The sequence below is a fragment of the Chenopodium quinoa genome, unplaced genomic scaffold, assembly GCF_001683475.1.
Source record: "Chenopodium quinoa cultivar QQ74 unplaced genomic scaffold, ASM168347v1, whole genome shotgun sequence".
In the NCBI taxonomy this organism is placed as follows: domain Eukaryota; kingdom Viridiplantae; phylum Streptophyta; class Magnoliopsida; order Caryophyllales; family Amaranthaceae; genus Chenopodium; species Chenopodium quinoa.
This window is the reverse complement of record NW_018742244.1, coordinates 570,308-587,787: the sequence shown is the minus strand read 5'-3', so window position 1 is coordinate 587,787 and position 17,480 is coordinate 570,308. Positions and strand designations below refer to the sequence as shown.

The window sequence follows — 17,480 nt, the reverse complement described above, 5'->3', positions numbered from 1 at the left end:
GTGAACAATAGGTTGGGTTTTATTCGGGTTTTCACGGGTTAAAACGGGTTAGGGTAATTCTCGGGTTCGGTTCAAGTCAATAATTTGCGGTTTAGAATCAGGTCGGGTCATTCTCGGGTTTGATTTGGATTCAGTTCAAGTCAATAATTTGCGGATTATAATCAGGTCGGGTCATTCTCGGGTTCAAGTTGGGTTCAGTTCAAGTCAATAATTTGCGAGTTATAATCAGGTTGTGACATTTCCAAGTCGGGTCATTCTCGGATTCAATTCGGGTTATGTCAAGCCAACATTTTACAGGTTACAATCAGGTCGGGTCATTTCCAAGACAGGTCATATTTGGGTTCAACTAACTATAAATAGATAATTATCATTTTTATCAAGCTAATTATTTCCTTTGACTATAATATATATGGCAATATACTAGGGAACTATAGTCTATAATTTAAGAAGATAATTATCTCCTTTGACCATACAACAAATATATACTATATTTAACTCTTAAATTTGAGGATGATGCTCCTTTCTTTTGTTGGCGTGGACCGATTTGGTCTATCAAGACAAAATGCTTTGATCAACGATAATAAAGTGGTCTAAATTGCATTTAAGGTGACTTGAAATCGGGTCAGGAACAATTTGAGTTGAATTTAGGTCGGGTCAATAACAAGTCGTGTTAATTTCGAGTTGGGTTAGTAACAGATCGGGTTGAATTTTTGTGCAGTGTTGGATAAGTAATAGGTATGGTGAAATTTGGGTCGGGTCAATAACAAGTGGGGTTGAATTTAGGTCAGGTCCATAACAAGTTGTGTTGATTTCGGGTCGGGTTTATAACAGGTTGGGTTAAATTCGGGTCGAGTTAAGAACAGGTCGGGTTGAATTCAGGTCGGGTTAGTAACAAGTCGGGTTAAATTTGGGTTTTGACGGGTTAAAACAGGTTTGGGTCAATTTCGATTCAAGTCGGGTTCTGTCAAGTTAATTAAAGTGGCCATTGTAAACCGGTAAATCAGTGCAAGTTGTAAACCGGTAAATTGGTCGTTTATATGCAAATTGAATGGTTCCACACACCCAATTGGATTCCCGGAGGGTATTAGGGACCATGATAAAAATTTTGGCAACTTTTATTTCTGGGCAAAAAAAGGTCAAAAATTCCAAAATTGAAGACTAATATCCACGCTTTAGAGAAATTTTGGAGGTTTCGGGGTTCGTTGTCGAAAAGTCTTGAAATTCTATGGGATACATCTCGGGGTCATATAATGCCGTTTAGAACCATATATGATTATTATTTGTTGTCATAAAAGTTCGTGGTAGGCTTGAATTAATGAAATCGGTGCAAGTTGTAAACCGGTAAATCGGTCATTTAAAGGCAAATTGGATGGTTCCACCCACCCAACTGGACTCCCAGAGGGTATTAGGGACCATGGTAAACATTTCGGCAATTTTTATTTTCGGGCGAAAAAAAATCAAAAAACTTCAAAATTGAAGGCTAATATCCACGCTTTTTGAGAAATTTTGGAAGTTTTGGGACCCGGTGTAGAAAAGTATTAATATATTAGGAGATACATCTCGGGGTCATATAATGCCGTTTTGAACCATATATTGTCATTATATGTTGTCATAAATGTTCGTAGTAGGCTTGAGTTAATGAAATCCGTGCAAGTTGTAAACCGGTAGTTATAAATTGGTTGTTTAAAGGCAAACTGGATGGTTCCACCAACCCAATTGGACTTCCGGAGGGTATTAGGAACCATGGTAAACATTTCGGCAATTTTTATTTCCGGGCGAAAAAAAGTCAAAAAATTCCAAAATTGAAGACTAATATCCACGCTTTTTGAGAAATTTTGGAGGTTTCGTGGCCCGACGTCAAAAAGTTTGGAAAATTTAGGGGATACATCTCGAGGTCATATAATGCTGTTTGGAACCATATATGATCATTATTTGTTGTCAGAATTGTTCGTGGTAGGTTTGTAAATGAAATCGATGCAAGTTGTAAAATGGTAAACTGGTTGTTTAAAGGCAAATTGGATGCTTCCACCCACCCAATGGGACTCCCAAAGGGTATTAGGGATCATGGTAAACATTTCGGCAATTTTTATTTTTGGGCGAAAAAAAAGTCAAAAATTTCAAAATTGAAGGCTAATATCTACACTTTTTAAATTTTTTTGAATGTTTCAGGGTTCGGTATCGAAAAGCATTGAGATTTTAGGGGATACATCTCCGGGTCATATAATGCAGTTTGGATCCATATATTATCATTATATATTGTCATAAATGTTCGTGGTAAGCTTGAGTTAATGAAATCGGTGCAAGTTGTAAACCGGTGAATTGGTCATTTATAGGCAAATTGGATGGTTCCACCCAGCTAATTGGACTCTCGGAGGGTATTAGGGGTCATGGTAAACATTTCGGCAATTTTAATTTCCAGGTGAAAAAAAGTCAAAAAAATCCAAAATTGAAGGCTATTAACTACGCTTTTTGAGAAATTTTGGAGGTTTCGAGTAGAGTTGTTAATTCGGATAAACGGGTCGGGTTTGGATCGATAATAGTGGGTCGGTTCAACTCGAATCGGGTCAATTCGGATTAATTCCATAACCTATGCAGGTTGGGTTTGGGTTGGGTTATGCTTAAGTCGGGTCATCCTTCTTATCGGGTTTGGGTCAGGTTTAAGTCGGGTTAGATTCGGGTTGGGTGGACAATAAGTCGGGTTTAATTCGGGTTTTCATGGGTTAAAACGGGCTAGGGTAATTGTAGGGAATAATTTCAAGCCTTAATCCCACTAGCTTGAACCCCACTGTGATCATACACTAAAGTACGGTGGCGTCCAAAAGGGAAGAAGATAGAGCAAAAGAGTCGCCAATAAGTTTTTAAGGAACTTATAAACCGTTCACGAGGTGAGGTTACACCCCTTAACGATCCAAGAGATCGTCAACTCCATAAGGTCTTGAACCAAATAAGGGTCCGGGGATGAAGGTACAAATCCAACCTAAAAGAGATTGAACCTGCCCTAATAATAGGCCTCTACTTTATTCTGATCGTATTCATGTGCGCTTTCTGATTAACATACAATCAGTAGGATTAACCCTAAACCTGTTTATCTATGTTGGTTGAATTTAATGCACAAATAAATCTATTATTGGCGATCACTTGAATTATAATCAAATTAACCCTAACAAGATTATTAAATATCTTATTAAGCGTGATTACAAGTACCAATTCCCTTTAAACATGCAATAAAAGGCGTGATCAAGCAATAAATATAAATATAATCAAGCAACATAATAATAATATCATGATAATAAAAATCATAATCATCATAAAAATAATAATAATAATATTCATAATCATCATAAATTATAACAATTATAATCATAATCATGTTCATGTTAATGTTAAAACATAATAATAGCAAGATCCTAGGCATGATAGTAACAAGATTAATAACAAACCCTAGCATGTCACTAAACATTAAAAATCAAATCTTTAACCCTAACATGATACTAACATGAATAAATATTAGGAAGAACATAGGAAGCATCATAACAATCATATTTAATATTAAAAATACCCTAGACATGATACTAGGAATATCATGATAACAATGTAAACATGATTTCTACATCATAACATCAATTAAAACCATTAAAGTACTTACTTTGATGCTTCGTACCTTTTTCTAATAACAAAATACACACGTTAGTAACTTCAAGGAAAACAATAAACAAACAATTAAATTAAATAATTGAAAGAGAGATTTGGGACCAAACCCTCAGAAACTAAACCTTTCACGTCTAGAGCGAAGGCAACTTCGAATATGGCTAGGTGTTTCCTGATCTTGTGAATGCGGAATTTTGTATGAAAACAAAGTAAGAAAGAATTGATGAATGTTTTAAAGAATGCTAATACTTGTGAATGAGGAGAATTGGTGAATGATAGATGTAGATGATGAATGATTGTAGGTGAATCAAAACGGAATTTTTGATACGATATTTATAGAGAAAATCAGCCAAAAAAGATAATTTAACAAAACAGAGTCTGACGCACGCAAAACGAGGTTGGCGCCAACCCTGGCTAGCTGGCGCCAGGCACCAATGGCTAGCGCTAGGCGCTAATGGCTAGCGTCTGGCGCCAAGCCTGGTTCCTGGCGCCAAGGCCTGAGGTTGGACGACAGTCTTGATTTTAACGCGTTTTCGAAAATCCGATAAGTTTACCGTATTGGAGGATAAAATAATATAATTTCTTCGAAAATGCTATTTGATTTTGATTAAAACTCTGAAAAGTCAACAAAGTCAACTTATCAATGCTAATTGAATTAGGAATGAAAAGAATCTTCTAGAAGATTCTAGAAGACTAAAACCATTCCTAATTACATTAGGAATGATAAATCATATTAGGCCCTCCCCTAGATCATTGGGCCGTACATAAAGCTCAAACCGGGCCCAGTTTGGTAAATTGGTCATAACTTCCTCAATATTCATCGGAATTGGGCTTATAATATATCGTTGGAAAGGTCTTTGCAAGCCCCATCCAACCACACTACTATTGGACCCATATCATGGACCAACCAAATTGGATTGGCTGTTTTCTTAAAATAAAGTTTTCAAAAACAGAAAGAAGAGAAAAGAAACAAAAACTTTCCGCAACACTAGACCTTTTCACACTTTCGTTTCATTCGATTATGATTCGACGTGAAAGGTACTCATCACTAGGTTTGATTTTGGGGAGACACAAATGGGTGTCTACAGTAATTCTCGGGTTTGATTCGGGTTCTGTTCAAGTCAATATTTTGCGGGTTAGAATTAGGTCGGGTCATTCTCAGGTTTGAGTCAAGTTCAATTCGGTTCAAGTCAATAATTTGTGGGTTATAATCAGGTCGGGTCATTTTCAAGTCGGGTTCGGTTTAATTCAATAATTTGCGGGTTATAATCAAGTTGAGTCATTTCTAAGTCGGGTCATTCTCGGAGTTAAGTCAGGTTATGTTCAAGTCAATAATTTGCAGGTTACAATCAGGTCGGGTAATTTTCAAGTCAGGTCATATTCGGGTTCAACTAACTTTAAATAGATAATTATCATTTTTATCAAGTTAATTTTTTCAATATATATGTCAATATACTAGGAAATTATAGTTTATAATTTAGGAAGATAATTATCTTCTTTGACCATACGACAAATACATATTATATTTAACTCTTAAATTTGACGATGATGCTCCTTTCTTTTGCTGGCCAAGACCGACTTGGTCTCCCTAGACAAAATGCTTTGATCAACAATAATAAGGTGGTCTAAATTACATTTAAGGTGATTTGAAATCGGGTCAGGAACAATTTGGGTTGAATTTAGGTCGGGTCAATAACAAGTCGTGTTGATTTCGAGTCGAGTTAGTAACAGATCGGGTTGAATTTTTGGGTGGAGTCAATAACAAGTCATGTTGATTTTGAGTCGAGTTAATAACAGATCGGGTTGATTTTTTGGGTGGAGTCAATAACAAGTCATGTTGATTTTGATTCGAGTTAGTAATAGATCGGGTTGAATTTTTGGGTGGAGTCAATAACAAGTCGTGTTGATTTTGAGTCGAGTTAGTAACAGATCGGGTTGAATTTTTGGGTCGGGTTAGTAATAGGTCTGGTAAAATTCGGGTTGGGTTAATAACAAGTTGGGTTGAATTTGGGTCAGGTCAATAACAAGTCGGGTTGATTTCAGGTCGGGTTTGTAACAATTTGGGTTAAATTCGGGTTGAGATAGGAACGGGTTCCTAACAAGTCGAGTTAAATTCGGGTTTTGACGGGTTAAAACGGGTTTGGGTTAATTTCGGTTCAAGTTGGGTTCGGTTTAGGTCAATAATTTACGGGTTACATTCGGGTCAGGTCATCTCCAAGTCAGTTCATGTTCGGGTTCGGGTCTCACATACTCGGGTCAACTCAGGTTTAGGGTTGGTTTCAGGTCGGGTCAGGTCTCCATTTTTCCGGGTTGAGATGAGTCGGTTAATAATTGGATTTAAGTCGGTATTTCGAATCGGGTCAACTTTTAACAGCTCTATATGTGACACATTTTTTACTCAAAGTCAAAGTATCCCAATTACTACTTGATATCCATCTATAGATATATATAGATTCGATCATGCGATCATATATTTCCCACGCGCTAATATACACCAAATAATACATATATATCCTGTCCCAGCACCCTTTTACAAGTTATTTAGCTTTATGCTTCTTAATTTAATTATGTGGACATGAATAATTCCTTGACTACAACATACTACAATATAAAGTATGTGGATTTTGTATATTTCAACCTATTAGCTCATATATACATACTTCATTAAATAATCATATCATATATCTCACAAATTAAAATAATCCAATTAAGTATGCAACTTCATCACCATCTCCAAGAAATGATGGAAAAATATTTAGTTATCCAGCATGAAATACTGGATCAAATAATTAGTTTTTTCCACAAAAACATTAAACCTTATATAAGTCATGGTTTTGAGTACTTACTCTTTCAAATAAACCCATATTGGCACCATTTATTTTACTACATCACCATCTCTTTTCTTGGCTATATTTCCTTAAAGGGCACGAAACAGAGCTCTTCATTAGCTTCAAACCCTCACCATGACCTCGACCTCGACCTCATCTTCACCTCGGTGTCGGCAACGACGATTTCTAGTATGTCTACGGTTGAAATGGAAGATTTTACGAGTACACAACTAATAGTACTAGTAATATTAATGTTTTCCGGGGGTGAGGTCTTCCTATCCCTCCTTGGCCTTCAAATACGAAGGCTAAAGCATAAGAGAAGAGCGCGAAACCATGCCTTAAACCCTAACCCTACCTCTGAAGGTGAAGGTATCAAGTCCAAAACTCTAAGGGTACTTAATCATGTAGTTTTAGGGTACATTTTAGTGTCACATATACTAGGGTACATTTCTGTATCCTTGTATATGAACATTATCTCAAGTGCAAATAATGTCCATGTAATAAAAAAAATCGATTCTCACCTATTTTCTATATTCGTTATAGTATCCACATTTGCAAATTGTGGATTCATCCCTATAAACGAAAACATGATGCCCTTTAACAAAAACTCGGGTTTACTTCTAATCCTAATACCACAAATTTTGATGGGGAATAAATTGTACCCTTCTTGTTTAAGGGTAGTAATTTGGGTTCTTGAGAAATTTACAGGAAAAGAAGAATACAATTACATGTTAAGAAATCATGATGATTTAGGTTATGGGAATTTGATTTCAAGCTTCAAAGCTTTTCTTTTGAGTTTTACAGCAATTGGGCTTGTTATGATCCAATTTTTGGTGTTTACAACATTGGAGTGGAATTCTTTGGTTTTTCAAGGGCAAAATTGGTATACAAAAATTGTTGGTTCACTCTTTCAAACTGTTAATTCAAGACATAGTGGAGAGTCAATTGTTGATGTATCTCTTCTTCAACCAGCTACTCTGGCTCTCTTTGTGGTTATGATGTAAGTTCTTTCTTTATTTCTTTCTCATGTATCTTTGTTTGTACTGTGGTCCAATCTTGTGATTGCTATGCTAAGGAAGATATTTTTTTTTTTTTTTTTTAAATGGTAAACTACGGGGAGGGTCGCTCACCCTATTACAGAAATGGAGGGGCTATGAGGAATCGAATTCCCATCACATGGGGTGGGGGGAGCCGGGGAGATGGAGGGACTCCTTCCTCGTTAAGAAAGGATTGTTATGTTACTAAGATTGTACATAAAAGGAATTTGAAATTCAATTTTCTCTTTTAAAAACAAAAATAATACAGTAACTCGTAAAAAAATTATATATGCTTGTATACGATTTGTTATGTTACTATGATTGTGAGAAAGGATTGTTATGTTATTGTTGGTGTAAATCAAAATAAAGTATAGGGTATAAGTACATGTACTCCGTATGTTATATATATTGGATGTTGATTGGCACATGATTGCATGTTCTAGTGGAATAAGTGGTTATACAAGACAAGTTAGTTCATGGATTGATTAGAAACAGCCACTCAATAACCTATAATGAACCAACATACTATACATATATATACACTTTCAATCTTTCACACTATCTGTCAATTAGGAGGACCATTCATATCGTATCTTCTTCAAAGATAGTGTACTGTTTACCGACCAATTATTGCATATATGCCTTGCCAAAATGCCAATCATTCATGCATCTTAGGGAAAACAAAACCGGATAAATTTGGCTAAGCTAATATAGTACGTAACATACATACATGTAGTAAATCTGTAAAGTTTAACGTGCGCTAAAAGAAGTAATCTAGGCATGGCCTTGTTTATTTCACGGGCTATGAGTATGAGATACTAATAAGTAAAGTTGTGTACGTAAAACTTGAGAACACGTGACCGTGTGATATCTACATACTCCATATAATTTATTATTGTAATTTTTTTACATTATGTGTATATGTACCACGATTAGAAATGAAAGTAATACGAAATTATATATGCGCGAGTTAATTTATGACAAGGTTACATGATGCATAAATTCGTAGGTACCTTCCATCGACCACCATATTCGTACCGATTGGCTACGACAAAGAATCAACATTATTGGCTGAGAATAGGCAGTCCAAGAGTAGCAAAAAGCAAAAGCAAGAGAGTAACATCCTTAAGAATCTCACATTCTCACCACTCTCTTATCTTGCTATCTTTGTCATGCTTATTTGCATCACTGAACAATCAAGTTTGAAGCAAGATCCTCTTAATTTCACCGTCTTCAACATTATTGTCGAAGTTGTAAGGTATTACAATTTCATTTTGTTCTTATTCTTATTTTAATTTTATCATTTTATTATTCTTTTCTCTTCTAATTTAATCTACCAAGTAGCATCAAATATTCTTCCATCACCCATCATCGAACATGAATATAATACGAGTACTTCATATTTACATTATTTTTATTCTCATCTATTGTTTTATTAGTTGTTTCTATTGTATATACAATGATAGTTTAAGTAAGTTATGATTGTCATCGCCAATTGTTTACTAAGCTAGGATGTTTGATAAAATCAGTAGTTAGCTATTTTTTTGACCATTTGTTTGTGTCAATTAATATATGAGTAGTTGATGAAGTGTTTAGTACGAAGTAGTAATAATTTACCATTGTGGTTAAACGACAAAGATCTTGTACTCCGAGAGTGAGGGATAGCTCAACTGCTCAAGTGGTTAGAGCTCCCCTCCCGGTCCCAAGTGATCCTAGGATTGATTCTCATCACCCGCCTTTGTGGCTCTCTAAACACCAACAAAAAAAAAAAAAAAAAAAAAGAAGAAGATCTTGTACTCCGTATTTGTTTTTGTATCCAACATATAATCATATTAAGATCTTAGGATCGGTTCTCATGGCTCTAACACCAAAAAAAAATGTATACTTGGTAAAATATTAATGATTGATATTTATTTTGCAGTGCATATGGAAACGTGGGATTCTCAATGGGCTACAGTTGTAAACGAAGACTTGATAATTTTAGCAATTGCAAGGACAGTTATTATGGTTTTGTAGGGCGTTGGAGTTGGAAGGGAAAGTTTCTTCTAATTTTTGTCATGCTTTTTGGAAGGCTTAAGAGATTTCACTTCAATTCAGGAAATGCATGGAAACTTACCTTCTAAATTTCTAATTCCGTTTCCTTCATTTTTCAAAATTCCGTAAGTGTTAAAAAAAATTATAGTAGTGTTGTGAGTGTTGTTATTTGGCACTTTGAAAGACTTTGGTATAACATGGAATTGTATATTTGTATATATGAATGAAAGAATAAGAAAAAAAAAAAAAAAAATCGTACTTACCATGCAAATCAATTCGATTAAACCAGAGCATGTGAACAATAATACGAGTTAAATTTTGTAAAGTTTCTTAATGCGTGAGAATCAATTCGAAAAATTAGTTAGTCGTTATTTGCAAACGTATATGCCCTATAATACAAAATTTCTTGAGTTTATGTTTTCACAAGTACATTTAAGTATACATATGCGATAAATATTACAGAAATGAACTTAATGGAATATGTGAACGCAAATGAAATTACATTACTCCGTATTACATTATTGTTGTCACACAAGAGAAAGAAAGCAGAAAAAGAAGAAGCAAAGATGTTAAGCAATTAAGCATAGTCATTTGGGCCATAAGGCTCAAACATTTCGGCCCAAGCCCCCTTCTTCCTCTTCGGGTTCAAGCCCATATCCTTGCAAAGTTGATCATTGTACCAAATATGCAATGCTCCAATGCATGATCTTCTATAGTATTTGCCTGAGGACCTCTTCTTGAACTTGTCCCATTCCAACACATCTTTTTCCATCTTTTGAATGTTTGGTAGTTTGAATTTGCTATCAAGTAGTTCAAATAGCCATTTACATCTCAACTCTGAAGTGTACAAGTTTGCAATGCTCTCCGAAAAGCCAATCACTGCAAGTTGTGGAATCCGTGGATGGATACATTCCCTACATATAAATCGTATAATAAACATGTATAAGTTAATGATATTTAAATAGATTTACTTTTAAAAAAAAAAAAAAACATAAAATAACACGTTTATACAGGTTAGCGACGTAATATGGAATGTCATTAGGAGCCAAAAAATAATAAGATGCGAACCTGTATAATGGAACAGTTTTATTGGAAGAGCCAATAATGTAATCCTGAAATTTGGGAGACGAAAAAATGTCTTTGAGTTTTTGATCACCCTTGTATCCAGTAGCAAGAATAACCAAGTCACATTTAATAGGTTCCTTTGTTTTAGCATGATTATCAAGTAAAACACCATCTTTGCAAAAGCTAAAAGTTTGAGATCTTTTCAATACAATGCTTCCTTTCTCAGCATTATCATAAAATCCTTCTGGGACAGTCGAAATCAAACACGAGTTCATCTCTTGTAAGAAGCTATGATCTGGTACCATGTCGAATTTCTTTAGTCGATGCTTCTTTTTTATGTCACTCTCCACAAATTTGCTAATAGACCATCTCTGTTATTTTTGAACAATTATAAATGTTAGTATGAAGTATGGAGTAATAATTCATAAATTAATTTTCAAAGTAGCTTAATCATGCCCTCTTAAGCTATGTTCTCTATAACATATAATAAACTTACGTATAATCAATTTCAATCCCTAAAAAACAGAAAATGCTTGACAAAAAGTACATAATTTTGTTAAAATAAGATGAAGAGAATAGATGCTGAACGTGCAATAAACTTGACCAATAGTCGATATAAAAGGGGAAATATAGTACCAATGGTAGAAGTAGAGAGGCTAGGAGGCTAAGTAGAAGGCCTTCACCAGGCTTATGAACCAAGAGTTCAGAAAAGCGATTCAAATACAAATACGCAAGAGGAAATCCCCATGGGAAGTAGTCCGGTACATTCCAATGCGGAGTTCTACAAATCACCGTACACGGTTTCTCCACTCCTGCATTCAACATCATACAAACATATAAAAATGTACATCCCTTGATTAAATTAATTACTAGGTAAGATGAATGATCCAACTAGCTAAGTAGCTAGTGTGCTCGAAAGATTGGTACAAATATGAAACGTACAAAGCGTTACATAATTTTTGCCACCCTATAACAACCAATAATGCTAATTATATCATTATATGTGGTGTAGCTCTTACCATTGGCAACAGAACATTCCATAGCAATGTCAAGTGCTGATTTTTGGAAGCCAACCACAGTAACTTGCTTTCCTTTGATCAAATTTCTAGCAGATTGGTAATCCAAAGCAGAGTAATCCATAGAATGCATAACCTTGCCATCAAATACCTCAGGACCTTTGTCTGAAGGGAACTCTGGTATGTTTGGTAAATCACTAAATCGTCCTAAACACAATATCACAAAATCTACTTGCATAACCTGTGCCATATCATTAATTCTAATTAGTGAACATTAGCACATAAATTTTCAATTGTCATTCACATAGATTTTTACTTTATTTTTGACAAAGAGGTAATTAAATTCTTTTGGTTGTTGATAAAATTATGTTGCTTTGGTACTCAATACTTCAATAGTAATGAAATGCGAAGATAGTTCCAAATTTGATAATTGATTTAACACCGCTAGATCGTAATGAGACAACGACATTGGAAATCCTTCATTAGGTTATCAATTATATCCACACTCTTGACTCGTTTATTACTTACCATACCTATACGGCAATACCATTATGTTGTTGATGCATTCAGCAACAACATTATCAAAAACTTATAAAAGATACCGACTAATTAATAACATCATTTTGTTGCACCGAAAAGAAAAAACACTCCGTAATTGTCTTGTCCTTGTGTCCTTTCTTTTAATTTGTGTATAGTGTAACATACTTTCTCGTTTGTCCTTAGTCTTCCACCCTACCCTTTATGTTCATCCTTAAACTTCTTATCAATTATTACTTGTTATCTCATTCATTTTTTTTGTGACAAAGAAAATTCCTTCTATTATCATCATTTCTCTATATATGTATACCTATTCAGTTGTCAAAATCGTAACTAAATCTATAATTTTGTCCAGTCAGCATAATATTTTTGTAGATAAATTAACAGTTGTGGACCTATATATAACAAAAAAAAAGTTAATTTATTTACAATTTTGCTATTTGATAAATATATTTTGTTTATAAAGTAGATGAACTTGTATTGTCTCAATGTTGATTGCCTAAATAAAAAAAAATGCTACTAATGTTGAAAGTGGGAGACAAAAAATATGATAAAAAGGAGAAAAAAGTGCCATTACTTTGAAAATAGAAAAAAAATATATATATATATATATATATATATACAAGTATAAATAAAAAAAAATTAAAAAAAAAACCTAAAAGAAGAAAGTAAATAATACCTCAATAGTTTGATTGAGAAGATGTTGGGTGGTGACAACCCATTTACCCAAATTACCAAATGGATCATTATTACCACCCCAAAGAGCCCAAGATTGGATCTCTTCATCAGATGGACCTTCATACTTAATACTCACAACTTTTGTATTAAATTTGATGTGCTTAAGCAAATCAAAGTGATTAGCATAAGATTGAAGATAATCAAAAACTTGATTTTGATCAGGAAACACAGTTTCAACTGAAGAAGGCCAAGCAAAATCAGTGAACTGATAAAGTGGTTTAGGAGTTTGAAGTTTAGTAGTTTCTACAGTTTGAGTCCAAACACCACCAATTGTGTTTCTTGACTCAAAAACTAAGGGGTGGTAACCTTTAGCAAGTGCATATTTGCATGCTAAAAGCCCACTTATGCCTGCTCCAATTATGCCTACTTTCCTTTCCATTGTTTAGTAGTTTATTTTTTCTCAATTTCTTACCCCTTATTTATAGGGATTCTCTTCAAATGTTGCGCGAAATATCTCCAAAAGTCCAAAACAGATTTGTGTTTTTTTAAAAAGGAAATTGATACGTACTACTCTGTATTAATTAGTATTACCTATATCCTCTATTACCAGAATTAATATATTGCGGACCGGGTTGTTTCTTATCCGTATATGTCTACCTGATTATGCACTTGTCGACTTGTGGATGTGCAACCTTGTTCATGTAGAAATTGTTGTATACACCCGAATGTATCATACATCCAAAGTCATTTGTTTACTTAATCAACAAATGAGTATTAATAATTTTACTCATTTGTTAATTGAATGAGCAAATTAAATGACCGGACATAGTAGGTCTCAGTTCAATGCTATGTATAAGAAGTTACATTGAAATTATGGAGTTTAATTAATTACTGATTACACAGATCGACATGTAATTATGTTCGCTATGAATTTAATAGAAAGTGTATTATTATGGAATAGAATGTTTATATACATACATCCCTTTAACTAATTGTCTACATAGTAGTATAGTACATATAACTACCCTTAGTTTTATCTTATGAAATGAAAATAATTTTCAAATGCAGTGATAACTGAATTGTACTTTTGCTACCTAAGTTTTTTAGGTGTGCGTATTCCCTTTGTTACAGGATTTATACGTCAAGTTTTAACATTTTTTCTTTTTCTCATCATGATTTCATTCTCACAAATATGAATGAGTGGCTGAGATGTCTCCAAACTAAGAAGATTTACACAACCAAACATAATTAATTACTCCTTGCTTACTTATATGTACTTCTTCGTATGTAATTAAGATAATGTATGATCAAATTGAGCAAGACTACTTTAATAGTTTATCATCAAAGCTTTCATTGTATTACTGGTACCTATTTTTCAGGTATGTTTGACAAATACATATATTTATTGTATTATTACTAGTCTCCTTTTTCCATGCCTTAAAGTTGAATTATATATATGATCTGTTATGTTATGATGAGGCACATAATTCTGATCCCAATTATGATATCATTGTTAAGTTAGTTATTGGAAATTGGAAGCTTTGATTGATATAATAAAACAAAATTGGAAGCTGTTGCCAGTACTGCCGCACAACGATGCCGATAAAATAAGAAAGTCCACGTCTCACATGCTTCCATTAATTTTAATTATACAATTGTTTATAAAGAACACAAATGCACGTCTTTCTCTAATCTCTAAATCGTTACTCCCTTTATTATTTAAAGATTGTCTCATATTTTTATATATTACGATTTATAGTAATTAGTCGGCTATATAGAATATAGAAGATGATTTATTGATTATATTATATGTAGATTGTCTTATCTATTTATTTTATAATTTGGAGCCAATCAACAATCCGCGTCTTTAGCTAGAGAATATGATATGATGAATTTCCAAAAGGGGACATTTAAAGTTATAATAAGAAGCATGCGATGTGTGCGGATTCTCATTGTTGATTTTGTATGTTGGGTACAGCATTCATGGAAGGTGCAAGTATACATGATTGTACCTACGTTAGGCCTTTTGCACCCTACATTATAGTGCACAAGCAACCAACAATTGGCATATGCACCATGTTGTCCATGTATGAAGGTGTGAATGGACTAATATGTTTACATGTACCATACTTATCAGTGCGTGTTATACACGTGGTGGCTACATCGTTAAAATTCACATAAAAATTGCAATTAGGATATCAACCATTACATTATTCTCACTTCAACGCAAGAAAGGGGAAAAATTCATAAGAAGAAAACTTATAAAAGTAAGGCATACATCTTATGAATCATTGGAAAACGTCATAAAAGTTAAGCATAGTCCATTGGGCCATATGGCTCAAATAACTCGGCCCAAAACCCTTTCTTTCGGTTTGGGTTTAAGCCCATGTCCTTGCAAAGCAGATCATTGTACCAAATATGTAACGCTCCAATGCATGGCCTTCCGTAGTACTTGGAAGAGTACAATTTCATGGACTTGTTAAATATTGAAAGTTCTTTCTCCATTTCTTGAATATTTGGCAATTTAAATTTTCCATCAAGTAGTTCAAATAACCAACGACAGCTTATTTCTGAAGTGTACAAGTTTGCAAAGCTCTCCGAAAATCCTAGCACCGCAAGTTGTGGAATTTGGGGATGGATGCATTCCCTACACGAGCATGACAACATAAACCAATATGTCACATCTGATTCTTAAAAAGAAACGGAAGAAGTTTGACTCATTACAAATAAATTTAAGAAACTAGTAAAATGATTACTAACCGCTATAATGGAACAACTGTCTCATTAATAGGGTTGGTAAAGTATTTCTGAAATTTGATAGATGCAAAGATATCTCTAAGCTTTTGATCCCCTTTAAATCCAGTAGCAAAAATAACCAAGTCACTTTTAATAGATTTGGTAGGTTTAACACTACCATCACAAAGTAAAACACCTTCTTTGTGAAATGTAAAAGTTGGAGATCTTTTCAAAATAATGCTTCCTTTCTCAACATTGTCATAAAATCCTTCTGGGGTTGTAACAACTGAACAAGAATTCATCGCTTGTAAGAAGCTATGATCGGGTACCATGTCATATTTCTTGATAGGTTGCTTTTTCTTTATATCATTCTCCACGAATTTGCTTATTCCCCATCTCTGTTTGTACGTACAAATAAAAGTCACATTCAAATAATCAGTACTCACTACAACTAGAATCAGTTATCACGTTATTTCAACATCTTTTTCACTTTTAAGTTTCAAAAGGATGAATAATTTTGATGCGAAGACCTAATTCCATAATTTGATTCAAGAATTCCTAAAATTAGGTTTAGAAGATATATTCAGTAGAATGCAATTTGATTTTATTAGCTTTAAACTAATTGTTATGTTTTGTTAAACATGAAATGCTTTTTCTAAACCCCAGGTATTGGGAAGGCATTCCTAGAAGGTAAATCCCTCCCTAGGGTGTTTGTTTTGTACATTTGTACTTTATATTATTCTTTGTTCAATAAAAATTCATTACTACTCCAGTACCTTTTATTTTATTTTTTATATTTAAAAAAAAAAACACTTCTAATGAGGTTGCAACAAAATATTTATACGAAGTAGTTCTTATTACACTATTTATTAAGATCCTGTTTAATTTATGTGTAAGAATCTCTTCAATTCATCATAAGTTCCTTATGTCCATCATATCATAATTTTCCCCTTTGTATTCTCCTCCATACCATATATATGTATCTCCCTTGAAATAAGAGCAAGGAAGAAACACGCCTTCTTGTTCACAATCATCATAATTACGTATATAAGAATAAAATACGTACATGCATAATATGGATGGACTTTAAATAGGCTTTAAATAAGCAAATACATTACATTAGCTTACCATAATACATAGAATACAACATATATATGCCTTCTAATTAACACGGTAAAATAATTTAAGCATAGTCCATTGGGCCGTATGGCTCGAACAACTCAGCCCAATATCCGTCCTTTCTCTTTGGGTTGAAGCCCATGTCAATGCAAAGCTGATCATTGTAATAAATATGCAAAGCTCCAAGGCAAGATCCTCTATAATACTTGCCTGAGTACCTCTTCATAAATTTCTCCCATTCTATAACATCTTTCTCCATTTCTTCAATACTTGGCAATTTGAATTTGCCATCGAGTAGCTCGAATAACCAACGACATCTTATTTCTGAAGTGTACAAGTTTGCTAAGCTCTCAGAAAATCCAATCACTCCAAGTTGTGGAATCCGTGGATGGATACATTCCCTACAAGTTCACAACGTAAATAAGTACCAAGTACATTATAAGCTTCAATAAACTAATGTATGTAGCTTAAGATAACGAACCTGTATAATGAAAGCGTTTTATTGGAGGAGCCAAACATGTAATCCTTAAATTCGGAAGAAGCAAAAATGTCTTTGAGCTTTTGATCACCCTTGTATCCCGTAGCAAAAATAACCAAGTCACTCGTAATAGGCTCCGTCGATTTAATACTATCGTCGAGTTCAACACCCTTTTCAAAGAAGCTAAAGGCAGGGGATCGCTGAATCGTCCCACACACAATATCACAAAATCTACTTCAATCACCTGCGTCATTAATATAAATTAAACCATACAATTTGTAACATCACTTCTTATTATAGATTT

At 33.9% G+C, this 17,480-nt stretch overlaps 3 protein-coding genes across 3 annotated transcripts; 1 reads left to right on the top strand and 2 right to left on the bottom strand.

Annotated features, from left to right (window-relative positions):
* Positions 1-6,289: 6,289 nt before the first annotated feature.
* Positions 6,290-9,800, top strand: LOC110738464 (probable cation transporter HKT6). Its single transcript, XM_021918874.1, has 3 exons — positions 6,290-7,476; positions 8,523-8,771; positions 9,435-9,800. The coding sequence occupies exons 1-3, from the start codon at positions 6,362-6,364 to the stop codon at positions 9,634-9,636; spliced, it is 1,566 nt and encodes a 521-aa protein (XP_021774566.1). The 5' UTR covers positions 6,290-6,361; the 3' UTR covers positions 9,637-9,800.
* Positions 9,801-9,932: 132 nt separating this feature from the next.
* On the bottom strand, positions 9,933-13,390 carry LOC110738473 (probable flavin-containing monooxygenase 1). The gene is made up of 5 exons (XM_021918884.1): positions 12,845-13,390; positions 11,632-11,869; positions 11,249-11,424; positions 10,616-10,983; positions 9,933-10,461 (listed from the first exon to the last, which is right to left on the bottom strand). Exons 1-5 carry the CDS (start codon positions 13,280-13,282, stop codon positions 10,125-10,127), a joined length of 1,557 nt encoding a protein of 518 aa, XP_021774576.1. The 5' UTR covers positions 13,283-13,390; the 3' UTR covers positions 9,933-10,124.
* A 3,372-nt stretch (positions 13,391-16,762) lies between these two features.
* Positions 16,763-17,429, bottom strand: LOC110736878 (probable flavin-containing monooxygenase 1). The gene is made up of 3 exons (XM_021917211.1): positions 17,421-17,429; positions 17,180-17,376; positions 16,763-17,099 (listed from the first exon to the last, which is right to left on the bottom strand). Exons 1-3 carry the CDS (start codon positions 17,427-17,429, stop codon positions 16,763-16,765), a joined length of 543 nt encoding a protein of 180 aa, XP_021772903.1.
* Between the last annotated feature and the right edge of the window lie 51 nt (positions 17,430-17,480).